Source organism: Osmia bicornis, chromosome 14, assembly GCF_907164935.1.
Source record: "Osmia bicornis bicornis chromosome 14, iOsmBic2.1, whole genome shotgun sequence".
NCBI lineage: Eukaryota > Metazoa > Arthropoda > Insecta > Hymenoptera > Megachilidae > Osmia > Osmia bicornis.
In genome coordinates, this window is record NC_060229.1 from 2,012,404 (window position 1) to 2,037,161 (window position 24,758).

General features: G+C 43.0%; 1 protein-coding gene and 1 long non-coding RNA gene across 5 annotated transcripts in view; both read right to left on the reverse strand.

Annotated features, from left to right (window-relative positions):
- Positions 1 to 3,551: 3,551 nt before the first annotated feature.
- Positions 3,552 to 5,533, reverse strand: LOC114872548. The gene is made up of 5 exons (XM_029179852.2): positions 5,346 to 5,533; positions 4,850 to 5,055; positions 4,631 to 4,766; positions 4,331 to 4,567; positions 3,552 to 4,212 (listed from the first exon to the last, which is right to left on the reverse strand). The coding sequence occupies exons 1-5, from the start codon at positions 5,403 to 5,405 to the stop codon at positions 3,847 to 3,849; spliced, it is 1,005 nt and encodes a 334-aa protein (XP_029035685.2). The 5' UTR covers positions 5,406 to 5,533; the 3' UTR covers positions 3,552 to 3,846.
- Positions 5,534 to 8,876: 3,343 nt separating this feature from the next.
- The window catches only part of LOC114872567, a 302,088-nt gene continuing 286,206 nt past the window's right edge, over positions 8,877 to 24,758 (reverse strand). For 2 of the 4 annotated variants that reach the window (XR_006830109.1, XR_006830106.1), the window contains exons 9-13: positions 23,768 to 24,068; positions 20,144 to 20,469; positions 19,334 to 19,877; positions 17,372 to 17,516; positions 8,877 to 9,080 (exon numbers count right to left, since the gene is read on the reverse strand). This is a non-coding gene — a long non-coding RNA (uncharacterized LOC114872567). The remainder of the gene's footprint in view (positions 9,081 to 17,371; positions 17,517 to 19,333; positions 19,878 to 20,143; positions 20,470 to 23,767; positions 24,069 to 24,758) is intronic. The other 2 variants (XR_006830107.1, XR_006830108.1) reach the window with 2 other exon arrangements.

Here is a 24,758-nt window from a genome sequence, read left to right on the forward strand (position 1 = left end):
AAGATTGATTAATTGAATGCAAATGTACACAGATTTAATCATTATGAATTTATAATTAATTCATTAACAGAATATCCTGATATAAAATCTTTCACCAGTAATTATACGTAACTTTATCTCTCTATAGCGCATCAGAAACACGATACTCTTATCGAAGACATTAAGTGCAGACAAGAGAAATAAATGATTGATAAATGCAAATTTGCTTCAACGAGAAAAAAGCTTTTTAAACAACTTGTTTTTTCTCGTGATATCTCTAAGAACCATCTGCTTGTCAATTTAACCACCTCAGAAATTATAAAATCAAACTTTTGTCGCAAGTATTGTACCGTCACCTATTGAGTGGGCTCGTTCCCAACACCCACGCATTTTTTTGGCAACAAGACAGCTCTCTATCTGCTCTTGTTTCATCTCGAAGAGGATTGGGCGTGACGCACCGTTGCAGCTGAGGCGAACGGTGACTCGATAAGTACCGTGATGGTCGCCCAGGGCAAAAACAAATAATAACTCGAACAGGAGGGGCCCGTTGGTTAGCGGCTACGTCCGGCATCGAAGCAATCTCACCTTATTTTCGGGGCGACTATCGCAATTTTCAGAACGGTTGTCTCATCACGAAAGCTGGTCCCGTCTGGACGTGGTGAATTACAGGGCGCCCGCCACCCCGTCGTATTACGGTGTTGGTTTTCGAGCCTTTTGCGTTAAAAAGACACGTGTAATCATCGTCCCACTTCCTGTCGGCGTAGAATACTACGAAACTGGCGTTTATCCTATTTCTCTACCCTTTCCCTCTGTCCCTTTTTCGTACATCCTCCAACCCCTTGAAAGTAAAATTCAAATTTCTAAGTAATTAGCAAGAGCTTAAGGGATGAAACTTTACCATGGCTCACAATGTAACCACGTCAATTTTTTGTTACCTGAAAAGACTCCACCTTGCATGAGAATCATAGAGCGTGCGTTTTCACAGCAGGTGTCGAGGTGGCCCGTTTGCAAAAGGTCTAAATTGCAGGGTGTTCCGTCTACAGTATCGATCGCGTGATGGAACAGTTGCACGATTACGCGTGCTTCATTTAGCGGGATCATGAAAGTACGCGAATTTCAACCTGCAATGAATTTGTTTAGCTTATGGGAAAAAGGAGGGTTTATTGCGTTGAGGTAATGTAAGGTATCGATGCAGTTGATGGTTTCGTAACACCAACTTTCCTTGATTAAATCTTCATCTGATTCTGGTTTCGTTATTCAGACTTTGTACAGATTCTGGCATCTCTGATTTAATGGAGTTTTTAATGAAAAAGAAAATGTTTTATGAATGAAAGTGTTAATTCTATTTTATAGACTAATAAGAGCAACCTTTCTATAATTTTCTTTTCATTCCAATGGTAACGAGCTAACAAGCTCATAAAACCGCCAAATTTTTTGCAAAAATTCTACTCTTACCCTTGCACGATTTACTCGATGATTTATAGGACTCGTCCGTCCACGGCGAAGGGTGTCAAAGAAAGAGGGTGTTAAATGTCCCCGGAACTCACCTACAGTAACAACAGGCTGTGCTCGTTGAAAATTGGCCACGCTTTTTTCCCCGCTCTCAAGTATGTTTTTGAAAGATGCGATTTGTTTTTGTCGAGTAAATTGCTTGTCCTCGTGAAGCCTGTCTTCCGCAAGGGAACCCGTGTGCACGCTCTTTGATGCGCGCGTTTTGCAAAGAAGAAAACGGTGACTCTGCGAGCTGAGAAAAAAAAAAGGAGGACGAGCTTGAAATGGCAAAAAGACACTGGTCCAGTCCGCAAATTCGTTTCTGGACAAAGTGGCAGCTGGATCGCGCTGATCACAGGGCCGTGTTAATGGGGGCTAAGAGAAACGTGTCATTAGAGGAGTGCGCAAGCTACAGAAAGCGGTATTTGTTCATTAATTTTAATGAAATTATCGAAGTCACGAGACTCGATAGATGAACCATGAGACTTTGATAATTTCATTTTATCCAGAACGGCACTTTTGTTTCCTCGGCAAACTGTTATGCAAATTAGATTCCATGGGAAGAGGGTGGCGGTGAATTTTAATATTGGTAAAATTCACGTTCGATAATATGGGATTTCTAAATTAATGAAAGATTTTGCATTTTAATACAGGAATTATGAGATTGATCAGCTGATTGAATTAATTTAATGCAAAGCACTTTCGATAGAAAATTAATCACTATGGAGTAACTTACAGTTAATGGGAATCTAGATCTAATTAAAATTTGATACTAATAGTGTCGATGGGGTTCAAATCTATTTTGTTTTTAATTTCCAACAGACATGGTATTAAGGGTAATTAAATATTCCGCGTGATCGTTTAATTAATCGGGAATTGGCCTGGTTAATTATCATCAAAGGTTTGAAAACTGGTTAACCCAGACACCGTTTCGCGTTTCTGAGTTACGTAGACAAATGAACTATTAGTATCCCGGCTTGTAATTATAAAAATCGCGTAGGCGGTGCTTTGGCGCCGTGAGCCTTCATCAATCATCCATCAATCTACGAAACCGGCATTTCTTCTAGATTATCTGATCCTTCAGTGGAAAGATAGACTGTAGTTACTAGGAAATGGGTCATCTTTCAACTAACAATTATCTCGTGAAACCTGAACGATCTGTGATGGAACTGACACTGACGATAGGCATGTAAAAGTAGTAATTACACGAATTAATTATCTTTTACTTCGTGGACGACGTTATTCAATACCATTATTATGTACTCAATTTTTCTAACAAAATTTATCTTTTATCCTTTATTAAATTTTTACCTTGTAGGCGTTTAGTGGAGGGGGAGTTCCGAATTGCGTTATGATAGGTGTCTGGGGCAGGGAACGTCTGTTGTCAGCTCCACTGACGAGTCTGCCTTTTTTTTCTCCCCTCTCCTACAATCTAAAAGTTTTAACAAACGACGCTGTACACAGGCATCAATTTTTCATCGTTCTCTTCACACCTGGATCAGTTTACATAATTTCCATTGAACCATCCGACTGTTATCTCGTTTCGATGAAGTTACATCACCATTGTACGTACACTCAATCATACAAGCGCTTTCGAAACTGGATCGCGCAGTCTCGACGTGGGTGAATCAGCCCGAAGCGATGCACTGGATGCATTCTCGTTTTTCTCCCCCTTCGAACAGGTTGCATAGCCGAAACTGCAGCGTGATGCAAGAACGAGAGCGTCGGTAGGCGAAAATTGTTAAGCCCTGGCACTCGTTGTTTGATCGCGGACGAATTTGGCCGGAAGGGTGACCGCGAGCTAGCCACGGCGATCGGCGCGCCGATTCCTCTGTCCAGAATGGGCGTGAAGATCGATTTTCTCTTTTTCATGATTTACTGCCGCGATTTCGTGCAACAGCGCGTCCTAAGATTTTAATCGAACTGGACACTGGTATCGATTCATTCTCGCCCATCACCAGCGGCCAGAAATACCCCCTGTTTCGGGCGAACTGGATCAAACCCTCCTCTTCAGATTAAACTACGTCTCAAATAATTTGTACTCGGTAGAAATTTTATTTTTATTAAATTACAATTAAATTGTGTTTCATCAAAATTTTATTTTTTTGTTAAATTACAATTCGACTAAATCATGTTTCATCAAAATTTTGTTTGGCTACCCAATTTGATGAAATTGATGGAATTAATTATCATCCCCTCACATAAAGAATTTTATAAGAAAATTATAACATGATTTTCATAAATAAATATTAATTAGCGACCTAATAACAAATTCATTAAAAAATATTTAATATTACCAACAACAAATTCACTCTAGTTAAAAAAAATTTCTGCGACTCTTTTGTTTCAGATTTCTGCGAATTTTTCTTGTTGCGATTAAGTTTTTCGTTTGTTAACCAAAGTTTTCGATATCGTGCTCTGCACGTGGGCGTATTTCGGATTTTTCGCGGGCTTACTGCTTGATAACGGTGATATTTTCTTAATCGACATCGATGGAGTACAAATCGTAGGCGAGATTTTCGATGTCGCCATACTTTTACGTTTCGCCGTGGCCTCGTCTTTGCCCGCAGTGATCGTCGTGTTCAATTTCGAAGATGTGGGTGTTCCTGGAAAGGCTGACGTTGATCTTCGAAGCTTCGGTGCTTGAGTCGGTCTCATCAACGTCGAGGTACGATTCGATCCGGAATAAGTGCCGATCGAGGAGAGACGACGAATGGGTTTCGTCGTTTCAGGGTAGATATCCTGTGAAATTATGCAAATTAAATGTTCAATAAATTAAAGACAATTCGAGAAGTTTCGCCTGTTTTGATTCAAAAATTATTTGTTGAATTTCAGTGATTCGTTCAATCATTTCTCCAACCTTCTTCACTTGATCAATCTTCGATATGACATCGTAAGCGCATTCCCGAAGCTCCGCGATTTTCTTCAAGAAGGAATTGCTTTTCATTTTCTCTGGATCCAAGGATATTTGATCTTTCTCTTCAGCTTCTCTTTTCTTTTTATTCATACCACCAGCCTTTTCTTCTTCCTCGCGAATAAACGTGTCGGATCTGGCTACAGAGTTCACGTGAATGGCTGGACTTGACCGTGATATAAACTAAAGCAGAAAATAAATGATTCGATAATTTAAATAAAATTTAATTTAATTATCGTAAAGTACCTTCTTCTGTTCGGGAGTACTTTCAGCTTGATCACCATTCAATGTTTCTATCTTCTCTTGACTTTTCGAAATCAATGTATCATTATTAGAAATGTTAACAGCATTACAAAAAGTTAAAGTATCCAGGGATCTAAATCTAAAATCATTGGAATTATTAGAGCAGAGGTTTTGTGTAAGAGTTAATCGGCTTGTGTAATTAATTGGAAATGTATTAGTAACCTTGCCAGAGATGTATTGTTTGAGTCCATAGTTAATCTTGGTACAGTGGGAGCATTTGGAGTGCAAATGGTGATTCCTGTACCTGGTGTTCTCACCGATGAATAATCGGGCACTTGTAGAGATACTCCTAACAGTATTTGAACTACATCTCGAATTGCGTTTAATAGCTGTTGATTAGTCAGTGGTGGACCATCACCGCCTTCTCCCTGAAAAAATATTTTAATATTAATAATAAAATATTAATATTAGTAAAAACTCCAGATGCTGATAAATATATTCCTCGACGATGGATTCCAGATTTCTTATCTTGAATTATGAGAAACTAACACCAAGTACACTGAAAATTTGTTAATAATAAATAAGAGTATTATTCGACTCTGTATCTTTAAAAATTTGAACCGTTAATTACTTCACTGGCAACAGAAATACTTTCAGAAATAGGATAACATTGAGCTTCGTGTTTTAATTATAATTTAAATTAAAAATCTGCACTCACTGGTTTGGTCCATCGAAAAATTAAATTTGTAAACTCCTCTGCGAAAGATACCGCGTTCATTATGAATAAAAGACTGATCGATTCTGAAGAAAATCAACAACTGAATCGGCTTCGAATCGTGTAATTGTTCAGTGACATCGAAAAGTCCTTACCACGTATCGTGTTTACATCAGTGATGTAACTAGGAATCCGAGAGCCCCTGATTATTTTCCCAGAAAGAAATCCTCTGAAATTCGAGCAAATTTTAACGACACACTGAAAATTTCAACGCTGTATGTTCAACTGTATTTGCCCAAGTCTGGACTTGGGCTCAAGTTTATTCGTGTTACTACCGTGTCTTAGCAACTGCCCTTTGTTCTGTCTAATTCCAGGTTGTTTGACGAACGGATAGAGCTGCTCCAAGTTAACACAGCCTGTTATTTACGTTTCGAGCGTTAGTGCAGTGTAGAGACAAAGATAGTTAGAATTTTATTCGTAACGACTTTGACAGCGACAAAATCAACCCTTTGCCTTATAATTGATTTACACGATAAAATATTTCTAATTTTTCAAAGTGCCCTTTGCGTTAACGATTGCGTTAAACCATAAAATACTTCTAATTTTTCAAAATGCCCTTTAAAAACCGAGGTCTGTAAAAAAAGTATCATTACGAAAGAATCTTCTGTCGCATTAAAGAAAGAAAAATATAATTTTGAAAGCAAAGGAGTGGCAATTTATCACAACAGTTGGCACTGTCAAGGAAATTTGTTCCTCGAACCGTGCGATCCGAGTTGTTTCAAGGTAAAACGCTGAAAGAACCCGTCCGGATGAACGTTTGCTCCAAACATGGTGGAGTAATGGTGGCCGTTCACTCAAGCCACTGTCGCCAAGGAAATTGCAGAAATGCCACGGGAAATGGGTCGATTGTCCGGCATTCTCTGACGGTTGGTGTCAGAAACGAGACTCGCCACCGTTCGCCGAGTCCCGAGTGACTTAATTAACTGTAACGTTTCCCTCTAACGAGAGAAACGATTGCTCGTGCACGATTGAACGGTAGTATCGATTGCACCTCTTGTCACGGTACACGGAATTCGAATGGAAATCACGTAGAATGAGGAGACCGGACCAATGAACGATCGTTTGCAATGGTAATGAAGTACCCTGTGGAATAATGCATATTTTGTGTACGCAATTATCGCGGTTTCAAATTAATATTTCAATCGGGAACGATGTTTCCTGATACTGGCTTGATTGAAGTTTGTAATTTATTCCGTTCCACTTTACCATTTTTTCTACCCTTTCAAAGAGTATTTAAAAAATAAAATTGGACAATTATAGCTACGCCTCTCCGTTTGATTTCTTTTTACAAGAAAAAATTTCTTTGTAATTTTACATCGATTTCAAGGCTGTTCAAGGAACAATGACGCTGAAGAAGCAGCACCTTCAGCCCTCCACTTTGCCGATTCGCGACGGCTTTACCGAACAATCTTACACGAGTATTCGTGAACTAAACACGGCCACTCCTCGAGCCTGCCAATTATTTCCTGCCACACGTCGGCGTACTGATGGAGCAGTCCGCGAAAGAGGCGTAGGAACGTGATAAATCTGCCTTGGGGGAAAAAACTAGCTGCCCAAAAATATATGCAAGCTGTAGATGGATGGGTGGAGTGCAAGGGCGTTGCCTGGTGCCGAACGGTCTCGTCTTAGTTTGTTTCTCGAGACTCCTTTTCCCTCGGCCCTCAACCACGATCACCCTCGGCGTACTTTTTGGTGAATTTTTTGGCGATTGAACGATTAGGAGTGGGCGGTGCTCGTCAGTCAAACCCGTGAACCCGTTTCTGGCGTATGCAGATGAAGATGCGTTTTCATCGACGTCCGATTTTCATCTTCCGGAGGGTGAGAAATAACGGAGTTGAAATTGATTAAATATCTGAATTTTGTCGGATTACGATGGAATAATTAAATGTACGGGAGATAAATTAATCCCGAAATGTATCAAACAGAAAATAAAATACATCGAAAACCTTTAACAGAGAGTTACATTTAATTCTACCGAACAGTTCCCTCATTATCTGAAATTCGAGCAACAAGTTCCAGCGAAAGCAAACAGAGCTTCCATTTCCCACAGAGGATGGCGTGAAACGACCACCAAACAGCGCCGTACAAAAGAGAAAGGAGTAAAAGGAAATTGGTATCGACGGTATTTAACATTATTTACTTTTCCTCGACGCGAGACCATCGCAAAAACAACGTTCCCTGCATACTTTCGCAAAGGTTACCAGATTCCCCGTTTTACCGCTCGCAATTGCTGCAACAACCAAAACCCTTTTGCCGGAACGTCGGCGCGTTTAAACCAGTTATTATTCCGCGTTGCACCTGTATTTACGAAGGCTGGCTTATTTCAGGCCCCATCAGGAGCAATCGCGCGGTGGTAGGCTCGAGTGTCTAGTAAAACATTCCTAGGGATCCCTAGAATCCTTTCCGCATCGAGACAGAAACTCTGTTGGTTTCTGTACCGCACTAATTTCGACTTGTCGTTACAAATGAAAGGGTTCGCCGAGTCTGCAACCTTCCGTGGTACAAATATTTGTTATTCCAGTCCGCCGGATGTCCTTAAAATCCTTCGCAGGGATACGGAGGTTCCTGGCGCGTCCGCGAGGGCAGCGAGTCTCGTGAAAACGCGGCAACCCGTTTGATGTTCGCTGTTTGAACAGCGGTCATTGTCTTGCCTCCGCTTCGTTCCTCTTCGCCAACGCGTTCCTTTTATCTTTTTCCTTTTCCGTCTCTCTTTCTTGTTCGCTCCCGTGTAAGCTACCGCCAGGGCAAGAAGGCAGCTCGTTTCAGATAAGGACCGACTTAAAAGCTTCCCTCGGGGGCCTCGCGAAAAGCATTTTTTACTGCATCTCCACGGATTAAGGTGTCTTTGCGCCGGCTCGGTTGATTTAAGCGGCACGAGAAAGGTTTGCCGTATAACTTCCGGTGGTTATGGAGGATATGAACGTCCATCGTCTTCTTGCTACTTTTTCTTTCTGTATCTTACGTTTCAACCGCGCTGTTTTCAGAGAGAATTATTATAAAAATAAAAATAATTACTTTCTTACATTCTATTCTGGAGTATTCAGCTGTAAATTGTTGAATTTCGCAATTGTGAATACGAAACGGTGGCCACCCGTGGTTGCCTAAATAGAGGAATCATCTCGAGTATATTTATCCACGTGATCTTCGAACAACAAACGTAGAAATCCTTAAATCCTAAATCAACCTGCCGCGAGCCGAAACTCGAAGGCAAAGTGCAAACAAACGGTGGTAGCGACGACGCGAGGGAACCACGGTCCAATCTGGCGAAAGTCAAATATTAGCCAACTAAATAGAACGTGCTTTTGCGGGCCATTTAAGTCATCGCGATTTAATGGAGCTACGTTTCTTGGCTAATCTCTTCCTATCGTAACATTTCACTTTAATCCGAAAGAGAAAAGATTATGCAGAAGTCTTTCGATGTTTCTATTAGATTCCTTTTCTCAGTTAGTATCGAATAAAAATTGCAAACGAAGCTTTCAACTGAAAATGATTAAACTTTATTTCTCGCTTCGTTACTTTTTACAAAGTTCCACTAGCTCCTTCAAAAATTCGCGACACGCCTTTGGTGTTTCAACTTTTCCATCAAGCTCATCCTGCGAAGTAATTTCAGAGTTTCATCCTCAACATATTCTCTGCAAGTTCCAACCAGTTGCCTTATAATTATCTCCATGGTTGTATCTGTAAAAAAAATAACAAAAATTAATAAAATACTGTCCTCAAAATAATATTTCTTCGAAGTAAATTGAGACTGCAAAATCGTTCGTGAAAAACGTGCTCGTCCGTATTTTTCCGGCAGAAGTTTGCCATCGGGAAGCACGAGGGTCAGTACGGGCTCATCGAAGCGACCGGTGGGATCTTATGTTTGGATAGTCTTTAACTGACTATTACACCTGAATGGAACGTCCCAAAATGGAAAAGGGCAGCTTGGCCCTTGATCCGACCGGCCCACTTCCTGTGGAACCCGAATGGGTAGACCCGCAGGACCAACGGTCAATGGTAATAATGACGAATGTTTCTTTCGTCGGAAGAGAACTAGACGTCGATTTTGCGACTGGTATTACCTGATACGAATTCGTTTCTTCCTTGAACGGTTCAAGGATCACTCGAGGAATCAACGAGGTCCGAAGGATTCAAGATTTGACGATCGTGTTACTGATTGACCGCACAGTGGAATCATCACGGTGAACAATTTCATTTTTATTCCATATAAACAAAATTATTAATCTACATGATAATCGTCGTCAAAGTTGACATAATTATAGCCACCCGATGAAATGGTAAAAAGTGAATTTCACCGAGCCACGCGATGGAACGTGTGTAATTGCAACTCGTTACCCGTCGCGATCGTTTTTCGCATGCGTACACAGATGATGTTTTTGCGATTATCGGTTCCAGCGGTTCCCGTAGGAATCCACTTAGCCGTCCATTTAGTCGTCGAGCGATCCGTGACGACGAAAATATACGTTACGTAATGGGACTTCATACCGGTTAACTGAAATCCACTTTTTCTTGTTACGTATGGTAATCTTCGTACGCGGTTGATTAACGTTTTTCCGTGGTAACGCGTTAACACGATCCACCGTTGAATAGGAAGGCATAATTCAGCGTAATGAAAGCGGCGAACATCGTCTTCGGGTTGTTTTTGCTAGCCGAGTTAATGGCTGAAAGGAAGATTGAAGAGTCGCCTGTTCCGACTGGAAATCGAAGCTTCGAAGAAGTATCTAACATTCTAGATCATCGGCTATTAGCGAGAACAAGTTTCAAGATCGTAAATTGAAATTCTGTATCGCAACATCGAGTGAAATTTTGAAAAACGAATGAAATTTGAATATTTTTTTAAAATGTACGAATTTTCTAAACAGCCTAATATTATTTCAAAATCAATAACTGAACGTCGATTTTCAAAGAAAAGGAACGATCATGGGCACGCTTCGCGACCATCGATTTGTCCCAGATTCTCATCCATCATGGCGAACAGCCAACAACGGAAGTTGCACGGGATTCGTGTATTTTGCCCTGGTTCGCGTGCTCCCACGGGAGTCCAAAGCAGACAGGTCGTGACATAACAGCGTGTACATTGAAAGGGGCACATTCATCCATTGAGGATAACGGCGAGGGTGGCTGCAGAGGGTAGCACCTTTTTTTCCACCTTCGTCCAGCCTCGTCCTCCTTTTCAAATGTTCACCCAACCTGCCGCCCTTTTCGCGACAATACACAGAGCATTGTAGCTGGATGTTTGCTCGAGGGTTGCCACCGGGTGGAGGGGATGCTGGTCGTGTGGCCGTGCTCCATGTTTATTTAGGATCATCCCCGGCGAGCGGCCAACATAATTCCCGAATCCCGTGCAAATCCTGGAAAAGGCCCGATACGGATTAGAGGCCTCCGTCGTGGCGATAGTAGGACGTGGTTCCGGTCACGGAAGTCGTCTCGTTTCAGGAAACTACCCCTCGGGGCTTTGCCTCTGACAGTTTGGATTATTTTTCGCCGGATTAACCGACCTTCCGAGTTATGAACTTTGTTCTTCAACTTTGGAATATTGTTGGGTTTCCGTTTGCTTTATTCGAGGATGGGATACATTTTTGTTTTCAGCTTCCATGGGGGTAGTTTGACGAGTTCGTTAGAGGAACAATTATTCTCAGATAACAGGAAGTAGATAAAAAATTTTGTAAAGTATAAAATATAAATTTACTAACCAAAGATTCTACAGGAAGCTGGGTGGACAAAGCCGCAAGTGGTACTCTAACATTTTTAACGAACCACCGTCGAAGGCGATCTGGACAGTGTTTCTCGAGCGACAGTTGGCGATTTCCACTGGTCACCGCGGGGGGAAAAAGGAGAAATTACATGGGTGAAAAGGAAACTTTCCAGGACCGGGTGGTGGTTTTTCGATGGTCCTGTTTGCGACTATCTGGCAAACTTCTGGGCAGCAAGTGGGAGACCGTAACGAAACACCGAACCATTCGGGTTCGACAACAAACAGGAACTGAAAAGGGCGGTCCACTTATCGGGTTACTCGTGCAGCTTAAAGCCAATAGGTCTGATTTATTGGCGGAAGTCGATTAGAGGCAATCTTACAGTTAATTACCGTACCAGCACCGCGTGACGACGTATCGAAGATTGTTTGCGCTCTTTCGTGGGCGTAGCCCTGTTCCCAGAGTGATTTAAGATGACCGTATGCAAACGTGATCGATGAACAAGGAGAGCCTTTAATTTAAACTCCCTTCGTGAACGAACTTCTATGAGAAATTAATTTTCTATAGGACAGTATACAAAGTATATCCGGTTTATTTATAATTATTTTATATAAGAAATATGATTTCTTATACAGAACTCAAGAAGTTTGGTGACCCCTGGACTAACCGAATGTAAATTTTTTTTCGATGCAAATAATTCTGTTGAAACTAGAAATGGCGTAGGTTCTCCAAGGTGTTTCTAGAAAGGATTTCTACAAATCTCGAGACAGTAGTGAACGTCTGTTCGCACTCCGTTATCGCGAACATAATTTTCAAAAGCTAACAACGTACCGAGCACGTGCCTTGTCTTTTTTCCACTCCGATCGCACATGTGCGCCACGGTAAAAGTGTCGAGTGTCCTTTCCAGAAAATAATATGTCCATTTAACTTCTTACGGTCCGGGGTATCCCATATCCAAGTCGAAAGGGAAGTGGGTGTTGCAGGGTGTGCCGGTCTCTGCGAGAGATCCTCGAATAGTCGCGATGAAAACGTACACCCTCGTAGCAAAATCGAAGAAATAGAAACGTTGACACCTTCGATAATGATATCTTCGTTATCAAATGAATATTCGAGAGAGAAAGTGTAATTTCGGTTGGAAGCTCAAACGCCGACGCACGCAATTCGTCGAAAATTCGAGGGCACTGTCTCGAGTACCTGAAGTAATCGTACACGGCTCACGAGCCACGTTTCTTCGGCTCTGAAAGCGGTCGATGAAGGGGAAAAAAGATGAAGAAGAAGAAGAAGAACGCGCAGAAAGAGAGAAAGAGAAATTGTACCGTCGAAAGGACGCGTCTGTACGCTCCGCATGGCTTCACTGCTAAGGGTAGTTAGACGAGTCGGGAATGCATTCAGTGCCCGGAAGTGGGCGGAACTGCAGCCTGCGCTTCAGCATTGTATACAAGGACTCGGTTTTTCCTACGGTACGCATTATAACCGAGAAAACGACGGAGACAGAGGATAGAAGCGCCAGTACCAAAAGGACATTCGATATCCGTAATACCGTAATAACAAACGATCCTGCGTTTATGGGGAACGACGGTGATGGCTTATTCTTGAATTCAGAACCTGAAGAGAATTTCTGATCGAACAGTGACGTAAGCCTGCGTAAGAAGGAAATCGGATGTTCGCGATTTCGACAGAGCTAAGTGGCCGGTTCGAAGTTTCCCCTCGCATTATTGTGCCACCCGGAATTAGCGTGCTTAACCGGAAGTTGAAACGGAGAGAGACCCTTCTGAATTGATACACCAAGAGTGCTCTTTCGCAATATTTCTATTAAATTTCTCGTTTAATTCTGAATAGAAGGGGATTCATTTTAATATTTCTTCTAATGCTCGGTGTACTAATTATACTTTCAATCTGTCCAATAGAATTAATTATACTCGTATTACCTGAATTTCTCGATATTTCTTGCAATTACTGTTTCATAATAAACCCCCCTGTTCTCTATCATTACCGTAAATGGATCATTCAGGCAGCTATTTAATTAAACGATTAACCGAGTTTAATTAACCTAGCCGATAAACTAGCTATCCAGACAGGTTCTCCGGTATATTTATACACTCTAATTAAATAGCAAATATTACTGATTTATATTGCCCCAGGAGTTTCAATTAAATCCACGTTCGTTGAAGCGATGTAATTATAAGGAATATCAATATTTTATGCATCAATAAATTTAGCCTTCGACTTTCATTATATTTCCAACGAAATATTAGTAACATTTCATTCAATCAAATTTTCTTCTCATCGCAATTAAGAATCTCGTGATTTCTGGATTGGAAGATGCAAAATTTTCGACAGTGCTCGAAAACCAGTTCCTCTTCCCACGAGTAACACTCGACTGATCACTGAATCGTGATGAAAATAAAAGAAAAGAAAGAAAAAAATAGCCAAACGTCTTCGGTGTTACATTAACCCTCCATAAAAAGCCAATTTGGAGTACAATGGACCTTCGCCGACGCGAACTGAAGAATCGTCCGCAGTTCGAATCTGCACGATCGGGCTCCATTAAAAAACGAGATTGCTGGAGCGCGATTTCGAGCTGGAAGATTAGACAGAGAGGCGTTTTATTTGATTTGCAATTTGATTTGCATTTTTGTGCCTCTCTTTGATTCTGTTGCACAGGTCAGGTCGGATCGTGGTTGCATTCGTTATTGAACGATTTTGCGGTTTGAACGATCCATTTTCGCGTTTTAATAATGTTATTACAGGGGCATTTTTACCGATAGCGTAATGATAGAAATTGAAATGAGATTAATCAAAACAAAATTTGCAGTTAATACTGAAAATAAGTAAAGAATTTAAAGCAAACGATCGAGTCGCGAGTTCGACAAGCCGGCCACGTGTTGTGACAGGCCACAATTGTCCCCGTGACAAAACATGGCCGCCGGCTTATTGTTAATGCTCCGCTAACGACGAGCCAGATAATCTCGAGGACTCATTTCAGACTCGTTTCTTCACGGACGAATTCGTGAATGGTTCCCCGCTGAGCGTCTCGTTGCGGCCAGTTCTTGTCGAATTAGAGCGAACATTCAGAGAAAGGATTTGCTCTAATTCGCGCACAGAATCCTTCCGACCGCGTCATTGTCCGCTGGCAGGACAATGGACAGAGAAATGCTCGAACATCCGAGATACGTCTATCGTTTTAAAAATGCACCGTCGAATCCTTTTTTCATCCCTGCTATCGTTCGCCATCCGGTTCGCAGATTCGACGAAACCTGATCGCGCTCTGTGTACCCGTTTCGGGGTTAGATTGAAAGGGAAACGTTTTCAAAAGGGTGCTTTGATTCCTATAGTAATTTCATCCTAGAGAAGATTTATTTTACCACGGTAAAATTTGTTGTTAAAATTAAAATAAATTATTAGTGGCGATCTACCTAATTACCGAAGAAATTCGTCGAATCGATTTTCCAATTTTCAACTGATTCCTTTTGAACGAGTTTCCCAAGGGGTGAATCGTGTTATTTACTCGTCAGCAGTGCGACACCGTCGGCGTAGAAGATCACAGGAACTTCGATTATTCTGACAAAGCTCGCCCAGAGAAACCATAATTACTCCACCACCTTCGAAGACTAATTATCGTGGACGCACGCCCCCCGGTCGCCAATGACCGTCACCTTTGGCGCGAGGTTAAAGTCGATGATTAGAAGGCGCCCCTTTCCAATTAGTTTATTCCCAGCCAACAGCGGCCTTTCATTAACTTCGCCAAAAAACGATGAAACTGCGAGAAAAGTCGTTAGAAAACTGCTGTCTACCAATTACCGGAGGCGCGTGTCGAATTTCGTCGGAGACTTTTCGAGCTAGAGAAAAGGGTGGAGACGTTGCGCTTTTCCTCGCCTCGGTGATGACTGCTGAATGACTCGACTACGAAATCCGTGCGCCACATGTCTGCGAAAAATTTCAACGGAACGTGAGTTTCAGTTTTTTAGAAACGATTAGGATAACGATCATCAATAATATATCGATTATTATTGACAGTTCTAAAATTTCAGTTATTGGAACATATTTCACAGGAATAAATATTTAAATTCAATTCTGACTGTCTGATCCAAGAAATATGCCCTTATTTTACAATTTTAATTTTTTTCCAGGAAGATCGAGTCTACTTGCGGAGCACGTAGAGAGCACCGTTACATTAGGCAAACTTTCCTGAAGAAGACCCTTCAGGGCATAGGGCAGTGGAACCCTGTGGCGAACGGCAAATAAATTCCGCAAGCCCATAAATAATTAATAGATTCGTTACGTGGGCGTGCGTAAATCATCGACGGACACGCGAATCCCTGGTTCTCCGTTCGGTTCGCTCTCGTTGTTGGCATCCCGCTGCTTCTGGAAGAAAGCAAATCGACGATTTTCGGCAGTAAAAATTCGCCCCTTCTAAGAAACGTGAAATAAACCAGGCAATAAAGTTCTAATCCTCGTAGCCTGAAGTGCTATTCATCTCACTCTTCCTTTTTATTCACCTAAATTCCCCTGAGATATAGATATTAAACATGGTAAGAAAAGAAGAATTAAAAAAGAACCGCAGAAGAGTTTCAATAATTTTGGAAAAATTCTCCGCTGTGAATTGGACCAATTTTCTCTTTAATTTGAAAGGGACCACACACGATATCGTTTCTGTAATTCCTCGATCCGCCCAGGTCCTTGGAAGTCACCGCGATGATCTTCGATTCGGTCCTGTATCCCTGCTGGGCGTCCAGCTTCCGGTTCGCGCCGGATAATAACAGCCCTCGAATCCGAAAAGCAGAAAGAAAGGAGGGAAAAAAGAAAGAGATCCACTAGACTTCTATTATGCCACCATTTCGACGCGAAAAAAATCTGACCTGCGAACATGCAGAGGATCGAAGGGAAATTATGTGGTTCCGCAGGAGGATATGCACCTGCCTTGTACCGGAGACAGGATGCTCCTGCAGGGATACGTATCCTTTATTTTCTCAATGAATTCGTGCTCCTGAAAGCCTATTTTCAGAACGTTCCTTTCTTTTCCTGCTGATGGGATGATCTATAAATCTGGTGCGTTTCGAGGATTTACATTTTTCTCTGAACTTTTCTCTGTGGGTCTCTCGAAAGGAGAATAAAGTAATTACACTGTCCGATTGAAAAAGTGGCCATGTTCGAGGCTGGGGTATAAAAAGGCGCAATAAAATCGAATTTAAGGTCAATTCTTAACGAAAACTGACGCCAAGTGGCGAGCCCGAGGATTCTTCGGCGGAAGATTGCGGCACGACAAACGATCGCACGCCCTTTCGACGAAAAAGCGTCTTCGAGCGTTGGACACCGGCTTCAAGGAGCGAAACGCAGACTTTTCTTGCCTCGACGTTGGCATTTCTGGTGTGTGACACGCCAATTGCCGATGCCAGATGTCCGACGTCCTCGCGACATTCCGTTTCAGGGCGACGATTTGACATCGTCGGTATTTAAAAATTGCCCGATCACCGGGGCGACACTCTGGCCGATGGACAACATAATTGCTCGCTTTATGGTTCTTAATTCGTCCCACTTCAAAACCATGCCGACAGGTTCGAAAACGCGTTCATTTTTCTGCGCACCTTTCGGTAATTATTACTCCGGTTATGGTTCGATGAAAATGACTCTGTCAATTTTTGACGGGGATCAAATGCGAACCATTAAAGACTTTTATGGCTGAATATTGTCAATTTATAATCTGACAATTTACTAATTTTAAGCTTGATATTCCAATAAAAAATAAATTTCCATTTTACGCTAAACAGAATTAATTGCACGTTTTGGAATCGAATTACCGATAATTCACGCTATATTTGAACGTTCATCGAACATTAATCACGGTTAATGAGCAGGCAGAATTATCAGGCGCGATTACGTGCGATAATTTTCCAAATTATGAAAGCAGACTGCATTTAACAACGAATTCGCGTATTCCGCCTCGTTGATTCGTTTCACGGTTCGCCAATGATACATGGACGATAATAATAATTGGAAAATACGCGATGCAAAATTGTTGGCAGACTTTTCGTAGAAAATTATTATTAAAGTTACGAGATCACTCGGATTCAGGTCGTTGTTTCTTCAGACCCGAATTACCATGGCACTGATGCCCGAGATACGGGTCGAACAAAAAGTGAAATTGCGGTACTTACGAACGATGACTCGAAACAAGTGACAAGACACGCTCGCCACTGAAAAACGTGCGGGCCCTGTGATCAAAGGATCGCTTTCGATTATAACCCGACCGTTGCAAAAAACTATGATATTACCTACTTTTTCAAGCAGACCGAAAGAAACCTTCGATTCAGTCTCGCAATCACTTCGTCGTCTCATTTCGCAATTAGCGACTGGCTATCTTTCTCTTCGGCTCCGCAATTTTCAGTCGTTCGTTGAAATTCATGGTTGTTATACGGGGTACCTGTAAAATAAATGATCAAACTTTTATATCAACATTGGGATGAAAAAAGTTAGCGCTGTGATGTAGGTTTTGATTGAACTTGAAATGAAAATAAAAATTCTTGAGTCTATCAAGGGGATCGTTTAACGAAACAGATATTCAGTGCACTTCTGTGTACGATAAGTCTGATTGCAATCGTTCGATTTGTCGTTTGATCGGAAATTAGATTAAGTATCAACCTAACGTGCCCATTTGGTCGTAATATTTTACTATAATTATGTGTAAGACTTTATATCGAGCGTGTGTCACGGTGGCAACGGGCGAACCGGTTTCAATAAGACGATGTTAATTAACTGGTCGTTAATACGGTTCGCCTCGTTGCGAGGTTTACCTTAAAGCTGGCTACGAGAAAAGGAGCAGCAAAATTTCAATTTAACGAAACGTAATTGTCCACAACCTTATACGTAGCCGGGTGATGCATCGCACACGGGGATCATTAACACGAGGACGTTTAATAAGGGGCATCATTAATTACCGCTTGGAACCGCAAATTACTCTCAGCGGGTACTCTCGAATCGTCGGTATAAAGATTTTTCTACGCTCGATTTCAACGCCGAGATATCGTTCCTTGATACCATTTATATTTTCACGTAATTTTCACACCCTGGGCCTGGGGTGTTACGATGTTATCCGTTCGCCAATTTATTCCCCCGACGAGATATTGAACAGTGATTTCAGATTCCCGAATTTGATAACGTTAAATTAATTTAGTAATTAATAAACGATTTTATTTCCAATAAATTGCGTGTATCAATTACCTCATTTCTGACAACCACAAACCCAAAGCCTCATCAATATAGTATAAAACACCCAATCTCTCCGCCAAAAAACCATAAAGGAGATGCAATAAAGAGGAGTGTACACGATGTGGCATTATGAAAGCACTCCTTTTGAACTATTTACTTCGAAAAGCAGTGTCTCATTCGGGGCCCTTAATACGGCGTGACACGAACGAGAAGGCAAGGATATCGGGATGACGGGCAACCGCATTAATTCTAATTAATCGGCGTCCGTCCGCGCATCCCGCATCTCGCCGCGATTGGTAGCGTCTGCCCGTACAGAATGGGAATCCCAGAGAAAGGGTAGAGGCGACTTTCACGCGCACGCGCTATGGATCGTGCTGCGCGTGCCCCACTCTGTTTCGAGGATCTACCGCGCACCTGCGCCCGATTGCGTGACTCGCCCTCTCTCTGCTCCCCGCCGAATCACGGCGAGCCAAGAAGCGCAGCGATTTAATGCAGGCCTTTACGACTGTCGCTGCGATCGTACGCTACCCGTCGTTACAGTCACGATAACCGTGCTGCATATATTTATACATAACGTACGAAGCGTATTCATTATCATTAAACCCGGACGTTTCCTTTTCTTTACGAACGCTAGGGCAAAATTTTCACTTTGCGACATTCCTTTTTAACCGTCTTTCGAAAGAACAATTCCCTCGGGCGTTCGGTAATCAACGGTACACCTTCTTATCCAACTGCAAAACAACTTCCGGTGATCACGAACAGTCCCCCCATTCCACGGTTTATTTTTTATTCGCGTAAAAAGCCTGTCGACGTAAACGTCAAGACTCGAAGAGGAACGATGGGCGGAGAAAGCAGCAACCGTAACGAAAGTTCTTTCCCGATTATTTATACTTTCTTCACCGAGCATGTCGGTTTATTTTACGTCATACCCCGAGCCACTATTCTTCCGCCGTGTAAATTCAACGTTTTTCGATTAAATCCTCGCGGTCGAGCGTATGCTTTCTTTAATTTTCTTGCTGAACAAACACGTACCAACGTACACCCTCTCGTCGAGTGTTCGAACCGGAGGCCACGAAGAGGACAGGCAGGTGTTCAGCTCCGGAGATCGTTCTCTCGCACGTGCTTTATTGCTCTCCGGGCTGTATCTCGGTGACTCGGTTCCTCGTCAATCAGCGACAGGCGCTCGTTTTCTTGGACCTCTTCTTGTTTCACATTCGTGGCTCTACTTTTCCTCGTGTCCCCTTGCCGGGGGCTACGTTGAAGAGGTCACGGCCCAACTAGCAGGTGCCCGAAAGCACGAGCAACGCGTCCGGATCTGCAACGGGAGAGCTGACACGCATGTACGAGTCGTTACGTAAATCTCTGGCGGTACAGTACCTGTTTTCTTCACCGCCTCTGCTTTATAGGGGAGACAAATGTTGTAATTTTCGGGAAATCGATCGGCAAGCTTCCCGTGGACCGTGACGAAACGAGCGTGACGGACCGCGGACAATGTGTTCGAAGGATGCTTTTTATGGTGGTGGGTGTCTGTAATCGGGACTTTCCAAGAGATTGCCGGTGAAATGTACTGGCAACACTTTTATGGACATATTAAGGAATACAAAAGATACAACGAAACCCTTGACGCCTTGATTCGTGGCGCAATATTTTGCACCTTTTGGTGCAATTCCATAAAAACGTTATTTGTAAAATGGGAATTGTTGGAATATAATGGTTAGGTACCATGAAGTTTGATATGACATCAATACAAAAATTAAAAATTAAAAATAAGAAACTTGAAACCAGTGATTTTGTCTGATTCGGTAGTTTTAATGTTAAGAGTAGAAGCAAAGCTCAGCTCACCTCGCAATGTCCCTCCTCCCAATCAGACGTACTCCAATTTAATCCCCATTAACACCGCTTCCCCGAGTATCTCAATCGTCCAACCTCGTCGCAACCACCACGGCTACGTGGCTGCACCTTGATCGGTGGTCGGATGATCGATTACGCCCCGGTCTCCATTAAGCGTCGTACACGAGGAACAGGGTTGTCCTAGTCTAACAGTACGACCGAAAGACGTATGATGTTCGGTCGGTGAATGAGCATCGAGAACTCTCGAACTGACGTGGGGCATAAGGTTGGTTCGGCCGTTTGTCGCGGCGATGCAGACACGTCCATCACGCGTCTCCCTGCAGGGACAGAAAAACCGCGATCACGTCGCACGGTGCAGGGCTTCGAACGTCTAGGGCAGAGGCCGGTGTTGCGGTTTCAACTCGTCAAGATGCACGGAGCCATTCGCCATTAATCAACGAAGGGGAGTAAATGATTACGCCGATGGCACTCGAGCTAAGCCGCGTGACTGGACGACCACGCTGGCTCGATGACGAATGAAGGTTTTACCTTGTCAGAGCCAGGAACGATCGAGGACGCGTCTACGTTTCACGATCGGCATTCGATCGCCTCCCTATCATTCGCGACGGCCGACCTGTACGCGTTGTTAAAGGAACAACCCTCGTCCCCCATTACGTGGTACTTCTGTAATGACCGGGATAGCCTGACCCTACGGGGCTTCGAGTGGAATACGCTGATCGATGATCGGATAAAGATCGATGTTTCTTCGTGAATCGTTCGATGGTCGGGATTACGGGCACCGGGGAGGAGGATGGAAATTGTGGGTGGAATTTATATTCAATTGTTGCGGTTTTGTTATTAGGGTGGTGCATATCGAATGGATGATTTCGAAACATAGAATTCGAAGACATCAAAGTATCGTGAAACAACACTTACGGTATATCAATTGAAATCTGAAAATTTTCAGAATATGAATATTTAAAAGGTAATCACGACTATCCTGTCCTATTTATCAAGCTCGTTCGGAATTCACTGTCGCCGCGAAATCTAATGGAATCGCTCTGTGTTCGTTTGCACCAGCGTCACGCGCTCGCGCATAGGAAGAGGAATAATTTGCAGCCGCTTTGCGAGTCAATGTAGCGTAAGTTATAATTTTATACGTTTCCCGCGAAACGAGTTTGCACCGAGCAGGGCGCGTGACTCGCCCTCCGCGTTGCATACGATTCGCACACCTGCAATAACATCGCTGGGTTTATAGCGACGACCTCTGATCCCGTTCGCGTTCGAGATAGAGTCTGGCTGATGCGTCGAAGGGAGCTTATGGTAGTACCTTGATTACCCAGTCATTTTCTCAGGCCCTTATTCCTACGATCTCTTCAGCATCGAGTCTGGACTGAATGTTACAAGATTACGTTTGAATTCGAGCTTCGTGGATGATGAAGAAAAAATGAAAACATTAGAAAATCAGCAACGGAAGTCGCTAAACCACAAATCGATATATCGTTTCCCAGTTTTTCGAAAAAATTCCATATCTCGAGAATCGTTCATTTTCGGCAAAAATGATTATGATATTCGTAAATGCATCCGCAATATCTTCTACTTGAACCTCCATTAGTTTAATTGAGATTCACGGTTCCGGTGGACATAATGCGGAAAGAATGAAGCCCATATCTACGCCAATGTCCATGGGGTCTCATCTCTCGGCATGGGCATTAAGAGGTCACGCTCCGGCAGGTGGTGTACGCGTGATTCACTCGGTCGTTCGCTTCCAGCTAGGTGTACCCCTTCGATTCACTCACACCAGTCAGTTAATTGTCGCATGGACGTTGATTTAAAGCATCGCTCGAATGATCCCCCTTGCTGAGATAATGAAAGGAGCTCCAAACGAGGTCCTCCTCGTCCTTAGAAGCAAACAGTGGCCATTGGATAGTTGAAACAATGAGAATTTAAATTTAATTTCAGAAAGTAAAAGTAGACTCTAGAATCATAGAAGCATGAAAAATATTCTTGTTACTACCTTAACTTGACGAGAAGATGCCACCAACGACCTCGAGGTCTTATCACCAGCCCATAGATCTTCTTAAACATCATTTCTATCTGTTGATCACCAGCGCGCGTGCATGTACGGTTAAAAACATGCATCAGAACAGCTGCAGATTGCGCGGGAGTGTAATCAGGCTTCATCTTGTTGCTGGGTTCTGACCGAGTATACATCATGCGGTCGTGAGGCCGTCACGAGCGACTCATTCATTGTTCCCCAGCTTGGTACAGCCTGCGGGTCTGCTCGTTTTCGCTCTATTTCTTTCGTTTTCTCAAGGACGACCTGCTTTTTCCTTCTTTCTTTCACGAGCGCCACTTACCTTCGTTAGACCCCTCTGTTTTAACGAACCCCGGCTTGTTGAGTTCCTCCGAGATTGCACCTTAACTGGGGTTAATTCGAAGATGGATCTAAACAGGACGTCTTTGGATCTCGAAGGCGACCTTCTGGTTTCAAACGTGCGAGAAGAGAAGGTGTGCAACTTTTTCGATCTACCGAGTAAGTGAAAGAAATTCGACGTAGCGAAGGCGTGATCGTTTTCGATGGAAAAAGCGGGGACCGGTTGCAGCTGCAGCGTCCAGCTCCTCGTGCACGATCGTTCTCGTTGGAACAGGGCACGATAAACAGCGACGAGGATAAGGATGCCGGGGCAGGACACGAAATGGAAAGGGAAGATCCGTGAGCAAGAGCAATTGCAACCGTGTCCTGTCGTGCGCTCGATTGAGCCAGCCGGTTGTACTGCAGCGAAGACCGGAGCCGAAGACTCTTGTAGCCTTGGAAATGTGCTCGAACGGAAGGGTGAAAGGAAGAGAGAAGAGGGAGATCTCGAAGAACTTTACGAGGAACGTGCGGAGAATGCCGCGCAAGGAGGATTCCTTAACCTTTGGCACGCCGGCTTGGCGCGGCTCGTTGCTCGATTACGATCGATCAGGACCCATCCCGGTATCGTTTCCAGGGCGGACTATCTCGCTGTAAGGTCGGGACGTGCTTCCTCCGCGGAACGTCACATCCGTTTTATATTCTCCGGGATCACGCCTCGGTTTAATGGAACGTGAGCGAGGAACTTTGAATGAAATTCGCGGGACGATTTCGTGTCTTACTGGAATGGGTTCGTTGGAATGTTTCGAAAATTGTCATTTTATCGATTTTTCTACCTTTCCCAATTCCCTTTTCATATTCAATATTTAATTTTACTGACTAATAAAGTTAATGCCGTCACATTATCGAATAAATGATCAAAGAACCACGTGAAACCTTCAACTGCCATTTCTCAGCCCGAAACAATAGACGTGCCAGGCGATTCATCGTGCCTTTTCGTCTCCCTCGATTTCCAGATATCCCGGCGCAATTTCCATCGAAGAAAGTTCACTTCTTCGACAAGGAAATAAATTCCCCGGCTCGAAAAGGGTAATACCGAGACGCCTTAATCTTGCTCGCCTGAAAGGTCAGTTCTGGTCGATCGCGAATCATCGAACAGCCGGCGTTTCCATTGTTAAAGAAAATCGATGGAAGTGGAAGAAAATCGTGTTTCTTATTATAAAAAAAGAGGGAAGTTTTCTCAACGAGACAACGCATGACATTCCGATATCTTTACTCACGGGTTCGTTCGAGTTCCTCCATCCTCGATGCTCGTTTCTTTCCATTCTTCAGGCTCCCGTTCTCGGAACAATCACGCCAGGGCGTGTGTGCATACGATTGCGCTTCGTTCGTGGCACGAGCAACGTGTCAGAGACCGCAGCTGTGCCCAGTCTCCTTTTCTTTTGCTCCTGAAACCGTGTATATACAGTCTCTTCCCTTTCTTGCGGCTACCGACACCGCTCTCTGCTCCTGCTTCAACCGCCTTTCTCCTCCTCTGCAGTGCTCATTGTACGGAATCCTTGGATAATTACACAGACCAAGCTGTCGACAGAGATCTTCCAACTGAATTAAACGATTCACCACTGCATCGATGTTGGAGAAAAGAGACTTTTTTCGGTTATTCACGCGATGAAATTGGGCTTTGATTAATGAAAATTTGTGTGAAATTGATTAAAAGTAGAATTAAATAATCAAAGATCAGGTCGATCTAAAAATTTGGATAAAATTTTGTATGTTTAGTTCATAAAAATTTGAAGAAGTTTGTAATTATTGATTCGTACTACTTAAGTAATAGTTCAATATACTTTCCTCAATGAATTAAACAAGATCCCTATCGTTGCAACATTTAAAATCAAAGTGTAATTCAATTAAAACTACACGAGCGGTATAATCGTTTCTAATTCCTATTCTGCAATGCAGATGCAATTTAAATTAATTTCGTTCGTGACAATATTCCTAATGCGGATTGTAGTTAGCCGGAGATACCTCGTTCCGAATAGACACCGCACAGAGAATGTAAATAGAGGGTGTTGTGCAATCTGGTGGCCAAGTCTCGACATCGATTACGATACCGGTACCCGTAAGATGCATACCCGGATAAACGTATAACCGATAATAAATCCGCGTTAAATTGCATCGAGGCGTCGGCACCGCGACGGTAATTATTCCCAACCTACGAATCCGAGCAATAGTCGCGTACAATAAATATCCCAGACAACAGTACACGATTAT